The sequence below is a fragment of the Drosophila innubila genome (assembly GCF_004354385.1).
Source record: "Drosophila innubila isolate TH190305 chromosome 2R unlocalized genomic scaffold, UK_Dinn_1.0 1_C_2R, whole genome shotgun sequence".
Classification (NCBI taxonomy): Eukaryota; Metazoa; Arthropoda; class Insecta; order Diptera; family Drosophilidae; genus Drosophila; species Drosophila innubila.
The window spans coordinates 7,704,338-7,720,240 of NW_022995374.1; the positions used below are offsets into that span (position 1 = coordinate 7,704,338).

Consider the following 15,903-nt stretch of genomic DNA (forward strand, 5'->3'; position numbering starts at 1 on the left):
GATGTCACGGATATCGATATCGTATTTTAAACGAGTTGGCATCTCATCTCAGCTCAAAAAGTTGCCATCACTGATAAATTTAATTCTAAAAAAAAGCTACACTATAAAATCAAGAATATTGTAAAAAAAAATTATGAGAAGATTTAAAAAATTCTAACAAAAAAAACCGAAAATGGGTACAATTACTTATTTTTCAAGTACAATAAATCGAGCCAGATCCGGAAGATTTTGCTGGGTGGCAGCCTTTGTAACACTGTAAGAGAGTGAGTGAGAGAGAGAGTCTGGTTTTTACTTACACCGCAGTTTGTATCACACTCAGTTTATTTACAAATAATATGAGACTATCTAATCAATAAAGTGCAATATTCCGTGAGACAAACACAAATACATCGCAAATAAAATGGCTACAAAGTAAGTACATTCAATTTTTCGTAGAAACAAATTAGAAAAACTGCGGTGAATTTTTCATGCGTGGGTATGTGTATGCAGTAATTTCTATGTGTGTGTGTGTGTGGGTGTTGTGGGGCTGTATGTGAGGGTATTTCATTGTGATTGTTTTGAACTGCAGCCTCTCGGCATTCGCACACAAAAACAATCAATAACAAAAAGAAGCCCAACAACAATCTGCCGATAAGCATAATAAGCAATAACAAATATGCACATTTCGGTGCATACATACATATTTATATGCGGAAAAAGTATGAATTAAGTGAACATATTGGTGCATTCAGCTCAACATTTGTTATCACAAAACTTATTCTTATGGAAATTTGTTATATTTCTTGACTGTTTGTTAATAAAATCTTGTGGACAACAGGTTGTTATATACCTACATTTATTGATTTAATTGAGTTAACACCCGATTTCTATATCTATTAAAACAGATTTTGAATTTCTTTTTATTAATTCGACCTCTAGCGTGAAATATTAATTTTATATATTGAGTTGCGAAGACTAGTTGCAAAGAGTTAAACATTGAGTTTATACTAATACATAAATAGAGCTCATAGAATTTGAAGAGTTAGTTGAGTTTGAGATCTTCACGATACTATGCAGTGACAATGTTTGTTGCTCCGACCGTTATAATTTTGTTTTTTAACTTGGCGCTTGCGGCTTCGCGAACTCTAGTGAGATCGGACTCAACTTTATAAGATGAGTAACTTACCTTCTTCTAAACTTTTTGCTTACCAAATTGTATAAAAAAAATACAAAAGTACATTAATATGCAATATATGAACATATTGGTGCATTCATTTGAAAATATGTTATAAAGAAAACATATTCTTATGTAAATTTGCTTTATTTCTTGACTGGTTACTAATAAAATCTTGCGAACAGGTTATAATATACCTTTATTGATAAAATTGAGTTAACATGTGAATTCTTTATGTATTAAAACAGACTGAATGTTTTTTATTAGTTCGACCTCTAAGCGCGGATTGTCAATTTTATGCATTTAGTTGCAAAGACCAGTTGCAAAATTTTAAAATTTAGTTTATACCATCATATAAATAGAGCGCCTAGTATTTATATTTAATATTTATATATAATGTGAATATAGGTTTTATATCAACATAATATTTCAATTCATAAAATAATAAAACCAGTATCTTGATCTGAACCTATGTTATTTATTTAAAAAGTGTGGTAACAGGTTCTGCATGTTAATTGCAATTCAGTTTAGTCTACAAGCATTCGTATATATGTACTTAAAATTATATACTTGACAGTTCTATATATATTTCGAGTCGCAGGAATGCCGAAACTTAGTTGCTTTTGAGATCTTCGCGGTTTCATATGGGAATAATGTTTAGCGCAGTGAGTTTGTTGCACATCTGTGTTAGCTTGTTTCTGATATGTCTTTAGGCGGTTCTTATTCTCCTTGCCAACTTGGCTTTTGCGGCATCGCGAATTCTTGTGCCTTCTGTGTCTGTTAAAGTTGACGATAAAAACGGATTTGAATTGGAATCGTCGGATGGTCAATACACACTAAAGTAAGATTGGTTCAAATTGTTGTGGAAATCCAATGATCTCGTATATTGTTCATCGTATAGCGCTAATCATGATAGCGGTTATCTTATGGAGAATGTGAAAGAGATCGAACTCGGGGAGCTCCAGGTGAATGGCGTGTATAAGCAGACTTTTATTGGCCCTAAAGCTGTTAACCTACTCGTCATCTACGAAGCGGGCCGCAATGGATATGTGGCTAAGTATCAAATATATAAGGGCTCATTGGGCGACAAACGTCTGCTAGCACCTTTTCTTAAGTCCTCAGTTGGCTAAGCCAAAATTCTTTACAATTCTCTTCTTCTGTAACTAACTACGCAAAATAGAAATCCTTAAAATAAGCTAACACTCTTAGTAGTAAAAGTTAATTTGATGTAGAGATTTATTAAATTTCAATTCATATAAATAAGATAAAGCAGTAGTAATTGTTTGTAATGCATGCTATAATTGCAATTCTATTTATAATATAACTATTCATTAATTTCTAATATCGGTTACTAAAGTTTTGAACAACAATATTGAATAAAAGAAGCCTAACAACAATTCGATAATATACAATATCAAATATATGTTATAAACAAAACGTATTATTATGGAAATGTAGAAAACAAGTAGAAAACCAGTTATAATATCATACTTATATCAATACAATTAAGTTAACACCCAAATTATTTATATATGTATTAAAGCATATTTTGAATTTTTTTTTATTAGTTCGAACTTTACGCGATTGCAAAAAGTGTTAAATTAAGTTTTTACTATCATATAAATACAGCCCCTATTATTTGAAGAGTTAGTTCAGTTTGAGATCTTCGGACATATATGATAACATTTTTGTATCAATACATTTGTTGCCATTAAAAATTAGACTATTCATTAAAGATATTTATAAAAATGTCGAATATCAAGTATAAGCAGATTTTTTCAATTCATGTAATATAAACCAGTATTTTCAACCAGACGCACAAGTAATTGTTTATAATACATGCGAATTGCAATTGTGCTTATATTATAGCTATTCATATATATTTAATAACGGTTGCTATAAAGTTGCTGTGGGAATTTCAAGAGTTAGTTGTTATTGAGATCTTCACTACTTCATACGTTGAGAATGTTTAGCGCAGTGAGTTTATTTCGCGAACATTTCTGTAAGCCTGTCTCAAATATATATTTTTAGTCAGTTTTCTTTGTGTTTGTAAACTTGACGTTTGCGGCATCTCGAGTTCTTGTGCCTTCTATAACTGTGGATAATTCAGATAAAAATGATTTTAAGCTGGAGCCAACTGATGACGGATACAAACTAACGTAAGATTGTTTTAATGAGTTGTGGAAAATCAATCACTTGTTTACTTGTTAGTATTAATCGCATTGATGGTTTTCGTGACGAGACTGTGAAAGAGATTGCACCCGGGGAGCTGCAGGTCAAGGGTCAATATAAACAGAACTTGGGAAACGACGTATACCTGTTAGTCACATACGAAGCAGGCCGCAGTGGATATATTGCTAGGTATCGAATTTATATTTTTAGATCAGTAACACCTCATTTTCTACCAGCAGCGGTTCTTAAATCAAACGTTGGCTAATCAGCAATGTTTAAATATAAACTGAAATTATAAACGATATATAATGATAAGTGATAACAATAATATTTGAATGAATAAGATATCAAACAGTGTACATTGTTTTTAATTTAACAGTAATTAATAAAATTTAACAAATAACTTGTAATTGTATTTATACTAAGCATTCATTGTATATATAATTTTTCATTTGATAGTGAAGGGAAATTATTAGTTATAGCTTTTAGATACGCTGAAGTAATTATGTTCTCTTAATTATTATTATTAAATCCGGCTGAAATCCCAGCGTCAAATATCTCGTGTCAGTGCTAAAATGCATAGTGATTAAAATCACAATTTGTTTTTAGCTTATTCAGCGAACACCTCTTGAGATCGGGTTCAATTCAAAAAGATGAGTAATTAAGCTATTTCCCCCCATATTTTTTGCACAGCTTATGCTATTTTGTGGGAGGATTCGTAGCTGTCATTAGTTTTTATTTGAGTTCCATGACTTTTTGTTAACTCACTGTTCTCATCGATTTGGAACTGGTTTTCTCAGTCTTTTGGTCATTTAAATATGCGAAGATGGGATTGAGAAAGTCAGTCGCGATTGGGAGGTGTGTAAGTCAAAATGTCGAAAATGTTAAGATCGGTGAGTTAGTGGAATGTTTTTGGTGTTTTGTGGTTAATAGATTTACATATGTATCTTTAGTGGACTTTTGTTCTGTTTGCTTACTTTGCGTTTGTGGAGTCTGCATTGATCGTTCCGAGAATCAATAATGAAAATGGTTTCCTGCTGGAACCATCTAATGATGGATATGTCTTGAGGTACGCTAATGTCCGGAAGTCACTCTAAGAGCTTGAGCTAATTTGTTGAATTGCTCACACAGTATTCGACATCCGGATGGCACAAGTTGGCGAGAGGAGACAGTGCAAGAGGTTTCACCCGGAGAATTAGAGGTAAAGGGAACGATCAATCAGGCTTTTGAAGATCAAGGTGGCACTCTTGTGGTAATATACGAGGCTGGACGCAATGGATATGTGGCAAAGTATACATACGATGGCACAGGCAAACCAACACCGCCGCCATTCCAACCATTTTTTTTAAGTGCCAAATCTCTAATGTCTGCAGCTGGTTAGAATTGAATATTGTATTCGCTTGAAAATAGATTTAAAATGAACGAAGTATATTTGATTTCACTTTTCACCTAAGTGTGTTCATTATTTAATACGCCAGCCCAGAAGTATGCTTTAATTATTAAATAAAGGTACACGCACAGGTAATGGTACATATAGGTATATGTAGGTACGCTTTCCATACACAAACAAATTACTTGTAATTGTATTTATACTTAGCATTCATTGTATACATCATTTTTAATTTGATACTGAAGGAAAATTATTAGCAATAGCTTTTAGATACGCTGAAATAATTATGTTCTCTTAATTATTATTATTAAGTCCGGCAGAAATCCCAGCTTCAAATATCTCGTGTCAGTGCTAAAATGCATGGTGATTATTTGTTTTTAGCTTATTCCGCGAACACCTCTTGAGATCTATTGATGCTATTTTGTGGGAGGATTCGTAGCTGTCATTAGTTTTAATTTGAGTTCCATGACTTATTGTTAACTCACTGTTCTCACCGATTTGGAACTGGTTTTCTCAGTCTTTTGGTCATTTAAATATGCGAAGATGGGATTGAGAAAGTCAGTCGCGATTGGGAGGTGTGTAAGTCAAAATGTCGAAAATCTTAAGACCGGTGAGTTAGTGGGATGTCTTTGTTGTTTTGTGATTAATAGAGTTACATATGTATCTTTAGTGGACTTTTGTTCTGTTTGCTTACTTTACGTTTGTGGAGTCTGCATTGATCGTTCCAAAAATCAATAATGAAAATGGTTTCCTGCTGGAACCGTCTAATGATCGATATGTGTTGAGGTACGCTAATGTCGGGAAGTCACTTTAAGAGCTTGAGCTAATTTATTGAATTGCTCACACAGTATTCTACATCCGGATGGCACAAGTTGGCAAAAGGAGACAGTGCAAGAGATTTCCCCCGGAGAATTGGAGGTAAAGGGAACGATCAATCAGGCTTTTGAAGAACAAGGTGGCACTCTTGTGGTAATATACGAGGCTGGACGCAATGGATATGTGGCAAAGTATACATACGATGGCAAAGGCAAACCACCACCGCCTCTAGCCGTACCAGTAAGTGCCAGAGCTCTAATGTCGGCAGCTGGTTAGAATTGAATTTAATCGTTTGAAATTATACTTAAATTAATGAAAAAACTATATTTGAATTCACTTTTCACCTCAGTGTGTTTATTATTTAATACGCCAGCCCAAAAATATGCTTTAATTATTAAATAAAGGTACACGCACAGGTAATGGTACATATAGGTACATGTAGGTACGCTTTCCATACACGTCGAATTTTTATGTACACGTACCATTTAAGTACCATTTTTGGTAAAAGTGCACCAACTGTCACTCGCTGTCGATAGTATTTTGATATGTGAATTGACCTTGTTATCGATATCGATTATGGCTGCTATTATTGTACAGTGGCATTCAAATATCAAACGCTTGATTTGAGTTACAAAACGCATATTTAATTGAAGCACAGCAGCGGTAATAAATTAACGGCGTAATAAACGGCGATTTCACCTCGCCTCACCTTAGTTCCCCTGCACCTGCACCGCTCAAACTGCCCTCGAGAAGCGTGAGCGAAATTTCAAACAATGCTGCGAGACTGTTTAGCACCTCATATCATATTTATCAGCCAGCCAGCTGGCAATTTCAGTTGAGTTTCTGTGCCATTGGCGTGTTGACTGACTGACTTGCGAGTACTTATTATCAACGCTGCGAGGGATGTGATAAGTCGCCACGATGCAGCTTTTGACTTGAATTAGCCAACAATATTGGACTCTCTATCTCTCTCTCTCTCGCTCTCCTTTTTGTCACTCGCTGTTTTACTCTGCCCAAATGTTTAAAGAGTGGCGCAAGTCGAGCCACAAGCGATGGCAACAGCAGCAGCAACAACAACAAAAGCTGCGCCAGCTGCGACGCCGCATGCTTGACAGGTGCCACTAGCAGTTGCTCTCAAACTGTAAGCGATATGTGAAATGCTCTCTAATGATTTGGCTTGCTTGTATTTCTCCACGCAGAGAGACAATGATTGTGTTTGTCTATGACACAGAGTGTCTGAAGGACGAGGCAGATGATCCCATTGCCGCGGTGCTCTATTTTCATCCCAGTTGGGTTTCGGACACTCAGAAGGTGGCGTTATGTGGCCAGCTGATGGGCACATCGTACTTCCTCAAGGATTGCTTCTTCAAACCGCGCATTCTGGCTCTGCAAAATGGCAAGTTCGTGCTCAAGGAGTTTGGTCGATTTACCCTGGTGAGTAAAGATTAGAAAAAAAAGCTTTTGAAATCACTTGACTAACCTGTTACCTTTTTAGGCTGTGGGCACAGATCGGAACATTGCGGATCAGCTGCTGCAGCATCGGGCGAATCTATTGAGTTCCCTTTTGAAGTTCTTTCATCGCGACTTGCAGTCACTGCATGAACAGTACTCACAGCCCGCCCAGCAGCACAGTCGGAATCTCAGCGAGAAACTATACCACATCTTTGAGACATATCTGCCGATGCTTCAACGCAATGGCAACACATTCCAGAATGTACCCAAGCTGCGCATGCCCAAGGTGAGTACATAGCTTGAATTTAAACTGATATTTAAAGGATAACCATGTTGCATTCCTTAGACCGCCAGTCATATTTATCTGGAGGCCATACAGACGCTGCAGAGCTGCCAGCAAACAAAGGGCATCCTCGGAGGCGCCATTCTCTACCACAACAAGTAAGTTGATACCAGCTGAAAAATTATAATTTATGCTAACAATGATTGACTTGTCTTGCAGAGTGGTTGCCTCCCAGCTGGGAGATGTGGTGACCAAGCAATTGGTGCTGACAGATCCTCGTCACGTTCGCACCACGGCTGAGCAGCTGAACATGCAACAGTTTCACATACCAAACGGTGTCCAAATGCTGGTGGTGTATGTGGAGCAGCAGCAATATGGCAAGCTGGCCGCGGAAGCACAACGTGCTCAGAATCTGCAAACGACGACAACACAGTTGGGACAGGGAGCGTTGCCATTTCAGTATGCTAAGCGAAAGCTTAAGCGCGACAAGTCGCTGATCTTCACCCACATTCCCGAGGAGGAACAGGCAACGGATACGGATACAATGAAAGCAGTGGAGCTGCCGACTGCCAGACCCAAGTCAATGCGACCAACCCATCTGCCGTTGCGCTTGAAGAGTCTGCACAGCAAGGAGCTGCCAGAGTCGGGCATTGCTTCGATCAATTTCGATGAGACGGACTCGTATCCGGAGTTCATTGGACGCACGAGCGTCTGCAACACGCCCATGACAGAGAACAAGGTGCTGCCGGTGGCCAACGTCATGTCCATTTGCGCCAATCCCGATGAGCAGGATGCCGACGCACACAATTCCAACGGCAAGTCGGCAACGGCATCAAACTCTCGTCGAAACTCACTCAAGCTGGATGTGGAAAAGTTCTTTCAGAACTTTATTACCAATCCGCACAAGCAGCTGACGCGTCGCAAATCCTCCGCTGATTTGCAAGACGCCTTGCGTGCCATCTCCAAGAAGCTCGGACACTTCACGACCAGCTTCAAGACGGATGTGAATCGCAATGGCAACGATGTCGCCGACGTTAGTAACGATCCCTCTCCGGACTACATAGAGAACGACGAGCGCAGCAGCTCACGGACCATCGGAGATCCCACCTATCCGGTTTTCAATGCCAACGGACAGCAGATATCGCGCAGCTTGTTCCAACAGTTTCTGGAGCAGTATCGCAAGCTGTGGGGCGTTGCCAGTGAGCAGGCGGCACAGGATGACGAATTGGCAGCTCTCGTTGCGGAGTTCCAGGAGTTCAACATGGAAATTCAAAAGCTGGACGAGCACATGCGACAACAGGCGGCATCCGCCGATGAAGCAGATCGTAATCTAAACATAGCAGCAAAGACACCGATGGATAAACGTGCCATGTGTCTGCCCCTCAAACCAGCTGGCGAGTCGAGCAACGTGGATGCAGCTCTCGGCCAGCGTCGTGTCGGCGGCGGTGGTGTTCCATTGACGCCACTAATGGCTAAGCTGTCGGTGCTGGCCTTAAACGAGACCACGCCCATTGAGATACAGACACCGCTGACCAGTAGTAAAGTATTTCCGCGTCGCAGCTCCCTTAAATGCGAGGATGCAGTCGATGCGCTGGCTGCCTTCTCCAATGCACCGCCAGCACACTTATCCGGCCAATCGGATGGACTGCAGCGAACGGAGCTGTATATATGTGGGCAACAGAACATGACGCTGCTCCTGCTGATGGAAGAGGGCGCCTGCCGTCAACAGACAATTGTCCAAAAGATGGTGAGTTCTATTTTTCTAGAGTACTAGAAGGATTTCTGATTAAGGTTCCCTTTTCGTTTTGTATTCAAGTTTGACATTTGCGTGGCTAAATTTCCGCATATGGAATCTCTGCTGAATCAAACATTGAATGTCAATGTGGAAGGCGACAAGCGGGATGGCAGCAACTATAGCTTCATGTGCATTGATGCCAAGTGGGATGCACTGCAGCGAAATGGGCCATGGAATCCACTGGAACTGACCACGCTGGAGAGCATGCATCGGGATCTGCAGCAGCCGAGCGGTCAACTCACCGATTTGATACTCCGGTAAGTGAAATATATAGACTTTTGTAACAAAGACATTAGTTTTAAAGATATTTTACAATCCTTTTTAGATCCCATGACTCTGTCTTTTATGGGTACAAGTGCGGACGCACAGAGTTCTTCTACAAGGAGCCAACACATCAGATCAATGGCATTCCTCCACCATCGGATCCAATTGGGAACATTCAAATGCGCGCCAAGTCACGTCTGGAACGTGATCATTCCTACTTGCTCTTGTAGATTACAGATTTCAGATACCAGTTAAAGATTTACAGTGTAATTCGCTTAATTGCCACAATACTTAATTGCACATTCAAGATAACAGCCCCAGACTTGGCGTAAATTGACAAAATAAGAATCTAGTTTTATAATATGCAATAAATGCACCAGTTTATGTGTTAAAGTTGAATGTGGAATTAAGCATATTGTACTGTAAATACATACATTAAATACTCGCAAGCTTAGCCAAAAACTTACAGATAATGTCCAGATGTTACATGGGGCGTGTCTAAGGGCAGCCCCCAAGCCAATTTAATGCCATCCGTTGTAACTGTAACTTACTTTGCCATCTCAGTCTGCGTTACTATGTGTTGACGATTGTAACTCTCCTAGAGACAAATTTTCACACACTGTGTAAACGTGGCATAGTTTAACAACTATTTTTCTATTCTTAAGCTCATTTGCATAGCTTTTTGCAAAAGTCCTTCCTTCCATTTATTTTCGTTTTGTTCCATTGATGTAAAGTACAAAATCTTATTATAGTTGTATTATTTTTTATTATGGTGCATTTGATGACCTTTTTAATGCCATAGGAATGTCGTTATTACTGGGATATTAAATGCAATTTATTAATTTTTATTTTAATCTTAATGTGCTGTCTTGGTATTAATTATGAACCTATCGAACTTACAAATCGGATAAATACTAAGCGCATAGTGCCAATTTAAATGCAAATGCCGTCGATGTGTATAGAAAATGCTATATAAACCTATGCATAAATAATATGTTTATGAATATGCTCTGTGTTTATAATTATGTGTATGTTTACATGTAGCAGCACTGTAAAAAGCAGCTGCTTATTAGAAAAGTGTGCAATACATTAACAAATATTCAATATTTTACGAGTTCGGGTTGATTTTAGAAAAAATTAAAAACAATATTATAAAGCAGAATAATTTATATCACTGAATTATATACAATACTTACACTAATTAATACCATGCATGTCTTTAAATGTGTGTGTTAGAGTTTTTAAAAATAAAAGTTAAAAAAAAACATTTTTAAAGCGTAATTTATTTAATTATCAGATCAGAATTGATAAATAATTTCAAAAATATCAACGGGATTTTGTTATATGAACTAAGGATCTTAGAGAGGATTCGAATGCATCTTGTATTACGATACAGTTTCAGATAAGCCACTGTTAGTTAATCCAAATTGTCCCGTTCATGATAACCAAAAAGCCGATGCAGATGTTACTGAAGAGCTAACTAACGATGACGGTATCAGAATCCAACGATGACAACAGGCTTCCAGTAATGTGAAATCGGTTGAAGAAGATTAGATAATAACAAGTCAAGAGTTATCTACAAATAAGAAACAATTTAAATAACTTCACAATCAATAAATGTATATTGAAAAATGATTGATTTATTTAATTCACATTCATCTTCGTTTTTTTATTATTTGTATTTCGTTTTCTTATCATTTAATTCTCATACACAACTATTTGTTCTTATCAAAATACTATTTTAGCTACATATGAATGATAGTGTCCGACATGCATGTTGAGCTTAAATATATTTATTAAAATGTAACCTTATGATGATACCACAATCAAATAATTCTCAAGCGTTTTCTTTGTCAATCTATGCGTAAGTATTCTACGTTTGCTTATCTCATGAAAAAAAACTAATTATAAATTCAAGCATAAGTATAATATATGATAAATCACACAACAATCTTTGCTGCACTTTGCACTCTCGCTGACTTCGTTGTAGGCGGCTAAAAACTATATACATATATATGTATGTCTATGTGGAATATATAACTATTTAATAATATATGTATGTATGTAAATATAATATATAATATACTCGTATAGGTATGTGTAGTGTAGTATGATTAACATTCTTGCGTTTCTTCATTTAGCACATTTGACTACTAAGCTTAGTAATTAACCCGTTGCTGCCGTTGATTATTATCAATCTTTGACAAACTATGCCACAATATGACTATTCTTATTCAAATCAGTGAGTAACTCGGCAGCCAAATCCTCTGCGTCCAGCAAATCGCCATTGAGCGAATGTGGTATACTCGTGGACAGCACCATGCCCCGTCCTCCAGCACCACTGCTCGTCCCTATGGATATATCATCTGGCGGTGAGTTGCGGCGAAGTTCTCGTTCGCGCACAATATGTGGCGCCTCGTTGAACTCATCTAGCTCATCCATGCCTGACAAACGAGAAATGTTTATAACGGGGACACATGATACGATAGATTAATTGACTTACCTGCATATTTAGTGCCTGCCAGGAGAAGATATTGGCCAGCTCGATTGGGCCACAGTAGACCGGTCATCACACAATAGGCCATGCAGTCGGCTGAATTGGTGATGCCTTGCAGCAGCTTATAGCGCCACATGGGACTAACCTGCAACGCCACAATGGCCACAATCGGCAGATAGATGAACCATACCAAACTGGAGGCGCCCAAATGCAATAGAAAATCTAGCTTCTTGCTGGAATGCTCATATTTCATGGTATTACGCAGCTCATACAGGAACCACATCATAAACGAAGTGCTGTGATAAAGAAGGATCAAATAATTATAACAACTGGTGAGAAATCATGCATTGATTAACTTACCGCAGGATTAAAACAATCCAGCCGGGCCAGGTCTGGTATTCATCAATATCTGATATAATATCCACCTCCGTCTGCAATTAAATAAATTTGTATTATTAAAAATTGAAAGTAAAAGTTTTACTTAGCTATACAAATTTAAAATAAGAGTAAAAGTTTCTATTTGAAAAAATTAAATCGAATGAAGATTATGTATTCTGAAATTTTTATTTTAAAAATCATAATCGTTATGACAAAGTAAACTTATCGATGGATAAATAAAATATAAATTAACCGGAAAGAATGTGGATAATTTTCCCTCCAACTTACCCGATCCCAGATGTAGAGAAATATGTGGAACGCACAGTATGGCACCCAAATTGACATTAATATGATCCAGCCGGTGCGACTGATTTGCTGTCTGGTCACTGCCCATCCCTTGGCCAGCAGCAGGAGGATCAGCATAAACGTGGTGCGGCTGAGAATGTCCAGAACATCGCCAGCTGCCTGCATTTTCGGTTCTCCTACCCCATTGTCCGCATAGAGAATGAGATGCACAGTGATGAGCGACAAACTGATAAACTCACTGATCAGGCTGAGTGTAAACAATTTGGTCACTGGATGCTTCTGACGGCGCACAGCATAGATTTGCATTGGGAGTAACACAATATAGACAAGCATGAAGATTAGGTACATTTCCAGCAGATTCTGCTGATCGTACGAGTACTGAAAGGTCAGCAAATGTGCAGCTTTGTTTTTGGGATGCTGATTCACCAAATTGATATTGTATTGCAATGTGCTGAGGATACTGCTGCTCCGATTGCTCAGTCTGGCCAGATTCTCGTGGGAATGCCACTGGCAGGTTGTCCGATTGCGATAACAGGCCACCAAAGCAACATACCAGAAGCTAAAGTAGAAGAAAAAGTAAATGGAATAATGAGACAATTAATGTGTGCTTTTCCCTGATAATATGAATTTTCCCTGAACTTTGTATTGAGCAAAATGAATCGATTATAAAAATTTATATTTTATTAAAAAAAATGGAATCAAGGAAAGGTAATAAAATACAGCTTATTTAAGTCTATATAATAAAAAACAACAAATTATTAGTAATTAAAAAATGTTTAATAAATATTTTTATAATAAAAATGATCAAATTAATAACAATAATTTAATCAAATTTATTCAAAAAATTATAATCGTTACGGCCCTGATTTATACAAACATCTTTTGGTCTAGTGTTTATGATATTTACACAAATAATGGTATTAAATTACGAAATTGAAACACCAAGTCAGCTGCCGGTCTATGCTTATCATGGAAATCTAAGAAATAAGGGAACACCTATAATGATAGAGTGGCCAGGCGGCTGCTTATCGGACAACTGATAACTGATAACTTCTGTCAATAGACTGTACTCCGATATGACTTACCGTGGTTCCGTTTCCAAACTGATAACATAGGTAAACTGATGGTCTTCTATGACATTCGAGGGTGCATCCTCGTCGACGCATAGCTCGCCTTGAGAACAGGGCACACGGCGTAGAAAGTCACGCTTGCCCTGAGGATTGCAGTCGGGATCGTAGACGACCCGCTGCAGGCGGGAGAACATGCGGGAACAGGCTGTTTCCCTGTTGCGATAGCTGCGATTGCTATAGAAGTCTATAAATGTGGACTTGTCCAGCACAACGAGCGTGACGGGTGCGCTGTACTTGTCCTGTGACGTCACATTGCCGTATATATAGCCGTAGGACTCAACACTGCGCGGAGTGGGCGGATCGGCCTTCTGAAAGCCAAACTTGATGAGGAACTGAAAGAAGTCGGCCGTGTGGAATTCGCCACTGATGTGGGTGCAAATGGCCGGCGCTGCGTGCAGTGAGAGCATCAGCAATAGCAGCAACCATTGAATACTGTGGGAGGCGGGGGCGGGGGCAGGGGTTGATGTTGATAATGATGCTGCGCACATTGCAGACCTTATCACTGATTTCGTTGTGGCACTAACAGTGTCGCTGCTTTGTAAACTTTTTTCTGCTGCTGCTACTGCTGTCGTGGCAGAGGCAGTGCACACACAATGCCAAGGTGGCGCACTTTTGTGCATTCTGTGCGAATTTGTTAGCTATTTTTGTTTGTGGAAAACTTCCACCTTTCACAATTCCGTCGAAGTGAGACAGAGTCTTAAGCCGAAGGTTGCCACCGAGTAAAAATTACCCATCTGGCTCGATTTTCTTTACCTAACAACGCAGGTACATTTCCAAAAAGGTATATCGAAAAAAGTACCTTTTTTGAATTATTTTAAATGTTGCAGATAGATTTTTAAAATTTTTGACGATATTTTTTTTTAAAACTAATTTTATAACTTCTCTTCTCGAGAAGTGACGAGCTTCAAACCTCCCTTAAAATGTTCACCTGTATTTTATGTACTTTCAAGTTTTAAATTTTCATTCAAATATTAATTTTTTGGAAATTTATTGACATTTTGAAATTAACTATTTAAATCATCAGTGCTGGCAAATTTTTGTGAAGAGATGAAACGGCCACAGCTGATTTACAAATTAATAAGCAGTGCTGCCAACTTGTTGTAAAGTCGATATTATTTCTATCGATATTTTACTTGATAACATTTTTAATATGGCAAACAATAGACAGAAGTAGCAAATTAAATGAACAATGGTTAGTTTAATATGAAATCAATTGAAAAACATTTTACAGAACTGGGTTTTGACTATCGCAGTTGAATATTAAAAGAAAAACCGTTTGGCGCGGTTTGCATGCAAGCGTATTCAGCGAGCAGCCAACTTAGCGTCATATAAGTGTACAATTCAATGCATAACGCTAGATGGCGTTTTTTTTAAATTCAAATCAACTTCGAGTCGTTTGCTAGAAATATTAAGTTGAAAATGATGTCAAACAGGCTTTGCTATTGCCATTGGAAATTTGAATGCGCATTGTTCTCGAAAAGCCTGCTTGGACAAAAACCAAATTCTGCATTAATGTGCGATTATCAAACAATAAAGTTCATCAATAGAGTGATGAAGAATTGCAAACTCCCAAATGGGCGTATTAACCACAGGCACACCCTCTGATTCCCCCCTTTTTTTGCACGCAATTCAAACATAAATTTCAATAATTCCAAAATTTATGCGAAAAAGAATGATGCTACCCTTTTGGCGTACTCACAAGGGCAACTTCAAAGTCTGCAGTGTTTGGAATTATGTCCACATTCACATCCACCGCCATTGGCCAATGAACATGCATCCCTCCCATTCATAACATAAATACATACGTGTGTGTATGTTTAATGCATGCGTCGGTGGTGAAAACCCTCTTGAGGATTGCGGTTACCATTGATGCTCCGGAAGTTCAGGAAAGGTGCAAAAGAGCTTTGCACGCTGACAATTCCTTTGAGTTTTGATTGTGTCAGGATATCTGGGAGCTGAAGGAACAAGTGTGAATGTTGCTTGTTAGACCCTGCACGCTAAAAGTACAAAGGGTCTATTAAGTCTATTGAAAATAATAGATTTGTTTTGACTGTAAAAACTTTTCTAATTGGATTTGTATAATTAAAAGTATACTGTAGTTAAACTCAATTCATTTAGTTGTCTTTAGTTCTAATTCTACGAACCATACGCAACTATTATTAGTTTTTCAGTTTGCTTTTTTATAAAATAAATACAGGGTCTCACTCAGTCGAATGCGCTCGACTGTAGCTATTCTTAAGAGTTTTTGCATAAAAATATTAAAATCT

At 38.0% G+C, this 15,903-nt stretch overlaps 4 protein-coding genes and 1 long non-coding RNA gene across 6 annotated transcripts; 4 read left to right on the forward strand and 1 right to left on the reverse strand.

Annotated features, from left to right (window-relative positions):
* The first annotated feature begins 261 nt into the window (after positions 1-261).
* Positions 262-10,321, forward strand: LOC117784486. 2 transcript variants are annotated; one of them, XM_034622239.1, is made up of 7 exons: positions 262-411; positions 6,731-6,965; positions 7,027-7,269; positions 7,330-7,424; positions 7,486-9,013; positions 9,083-9,318; positions 9,387-10,321. In XM_034622239.1, the coding sequence occupies exons 1-7, from the start codon at positions 401-403 to the stop codon at positions 9,553-9,555; spliced, it is 2,517 nt and encodes an 838-aa protein (XP_034478130.1). In that variant the 5' UTR covers positions 262-400; the 3' UTR covers positions 9,556-10,321. The 2 variants fall into 2 exon arrangements, with proteins under 2 accessions (XP_034478130.1, XP_034478129.1); XM_034622238.1 differs by lacking the exon at positions 262-411 and adding an exon at positions 6,372-6,646.
* LOC117784488 lies at positions 2,724-3,670 on the forward strand. Its single transcript, XM_034622241.1, has 3 exons — positions 2,724-3,130; positions 3,185-3,312; positions 3,365-3,670. The coding sequence occupies exons 1-3, from the start codon at positions 3,119-3,121 to the stop codon at positions 3,588-3,590; spliced, it is 366 nt and encodes a 121-aa protein (XP_034478132.1). The 5' UTR covers positions 2,724-3,118; the 3' UTR covers positions 3,591-3,670.
* On the forward strand, positions 3,752-4,773 carry LOC117784487. Its single transcript, XM_034622240.1, has 3 exons — positions 3,752-4,218; positions 4,279-4,394; positions 4,457-4,773. The coding sequence occupies exons 1-3, from the start codon at positions 4,198-4,200 to the stop codon at positions 4,704-4,706; spliced, it is 387 nt and encodes a 128-aa protein (XP_034478131.1). The 5' UTR covers positions 3,752-4,197; the 3' UTR covers positions 4,707-4,773.
* Positions 5,307-5,874, forward strand: LOC117784489. The gene is made up of 2 exons (XR_004617425.1): positions 5,307-5,501; positions 5,564-5,874. It is a non-coding gene; the product is annotated as an uncharacterized LOC117784489 (long non-coding RNA).
* A 624-nt stretch (positions 10,322-10,945) lies between the features above and the next one.
* On the reverse strand, positions 10,946-14,331 carry LOC117785128. The gene is made up of 5 exons (XM_034623031.1): positions 13,592-14,331; positions 12,489-13,065; positions 12,183-12,253; positions 11,829-12,118; positions 10,946-11,769 (listed from the first exon to the last, which is right to left on the reverse strand). The coding sequence occupies exons 1-5, from the start codon at positions 14,254-14,256 to the stop codon at positions 11,534-11,536; spliced, it is 1,839 nt and encodes a 612-aa protein (XP_034478922.1). The 5' UTR covers positions 14,257-14,331; the 3' UTR covers positions 10,946-11,533.
* Positions 14,332-15,903: the final 1,572 nt, after the last annotated feature.

Excerpts from the sequence above, each read along its gene's own strand:
- LOC117784487 (XM_034622240.1), top strand. The coding sequence starts at position 4,198 with ATGTCGAAAATGTTAAGATCG. Across the intron at positions 4,219-4,278 it reads TGTCGAAAATGTTAAGATCG|TGGACTTTTGTTCTGTTTGC; the intron begins GTGAGTTAGTGG and ends ATGTATCTTTAG. Across the intron at positions 4,395-4,456 it reads AATGATGGATATGTCTTGAG|TATTCGACATCCGGATGGCA; the intron begins GTACGCTAATGT and ends TTGCTCACACAG.
- LOC117784486 (XM_034622238.1), top strand. The coding sequence starts at position 6,549 with ATGTTTAAAGAGTGGCGCAAGTCGAGCCACAAGCGATGGCAACAGCAG. Across the intron at positions 6,647-6,730 it reads CGACGCCGCATGCTTGACAG|AGAGACAATGATTGTGTTTG; the intron begins GTGCCACTAGCA and ends TTCTCCACGCAG. Across the intron at positions 9,319-9,386 it reads CTCACCGATTTGATACTCCG|ATCCCATGACTCTGTCTTTT; the intron begins GTAAGTGAAATA and ends AATCCTTTTTAG.
- LOC117784488 (XM_034622241.1), top strand. Across the intron at positions 3,313-3,364 it reads GATGACGGATACAAACTAAC|TATTAATCGCATTGATGGTT; the intron begins GTAAGATTGTTT and ends TTTACTTGTTAG.
- LOC117785128 (XM_034623031.1), bottom strand. The coding sequence starts at position 14,256 with ATGCACAAAAGTGCGCCACCTTGGCATTGTGTGTGCACTGCCTCTGCC. Across the intron at positions 12,119-12,182 it reads TGGATTGTTTTAATCCTGCG|CACTTCGTTTATGATGTGGT; the intron begins GTAAGTTAATCA and ends TCTTTATCACAG. Across the intron at positions 11,770-11,828 it reads GGCAGGCACTAAATATGCAG|GCATGGATGAGCTAGATGAG; the intron begins GTAAGTCAATTA and ends CTCGTTTGTCAG.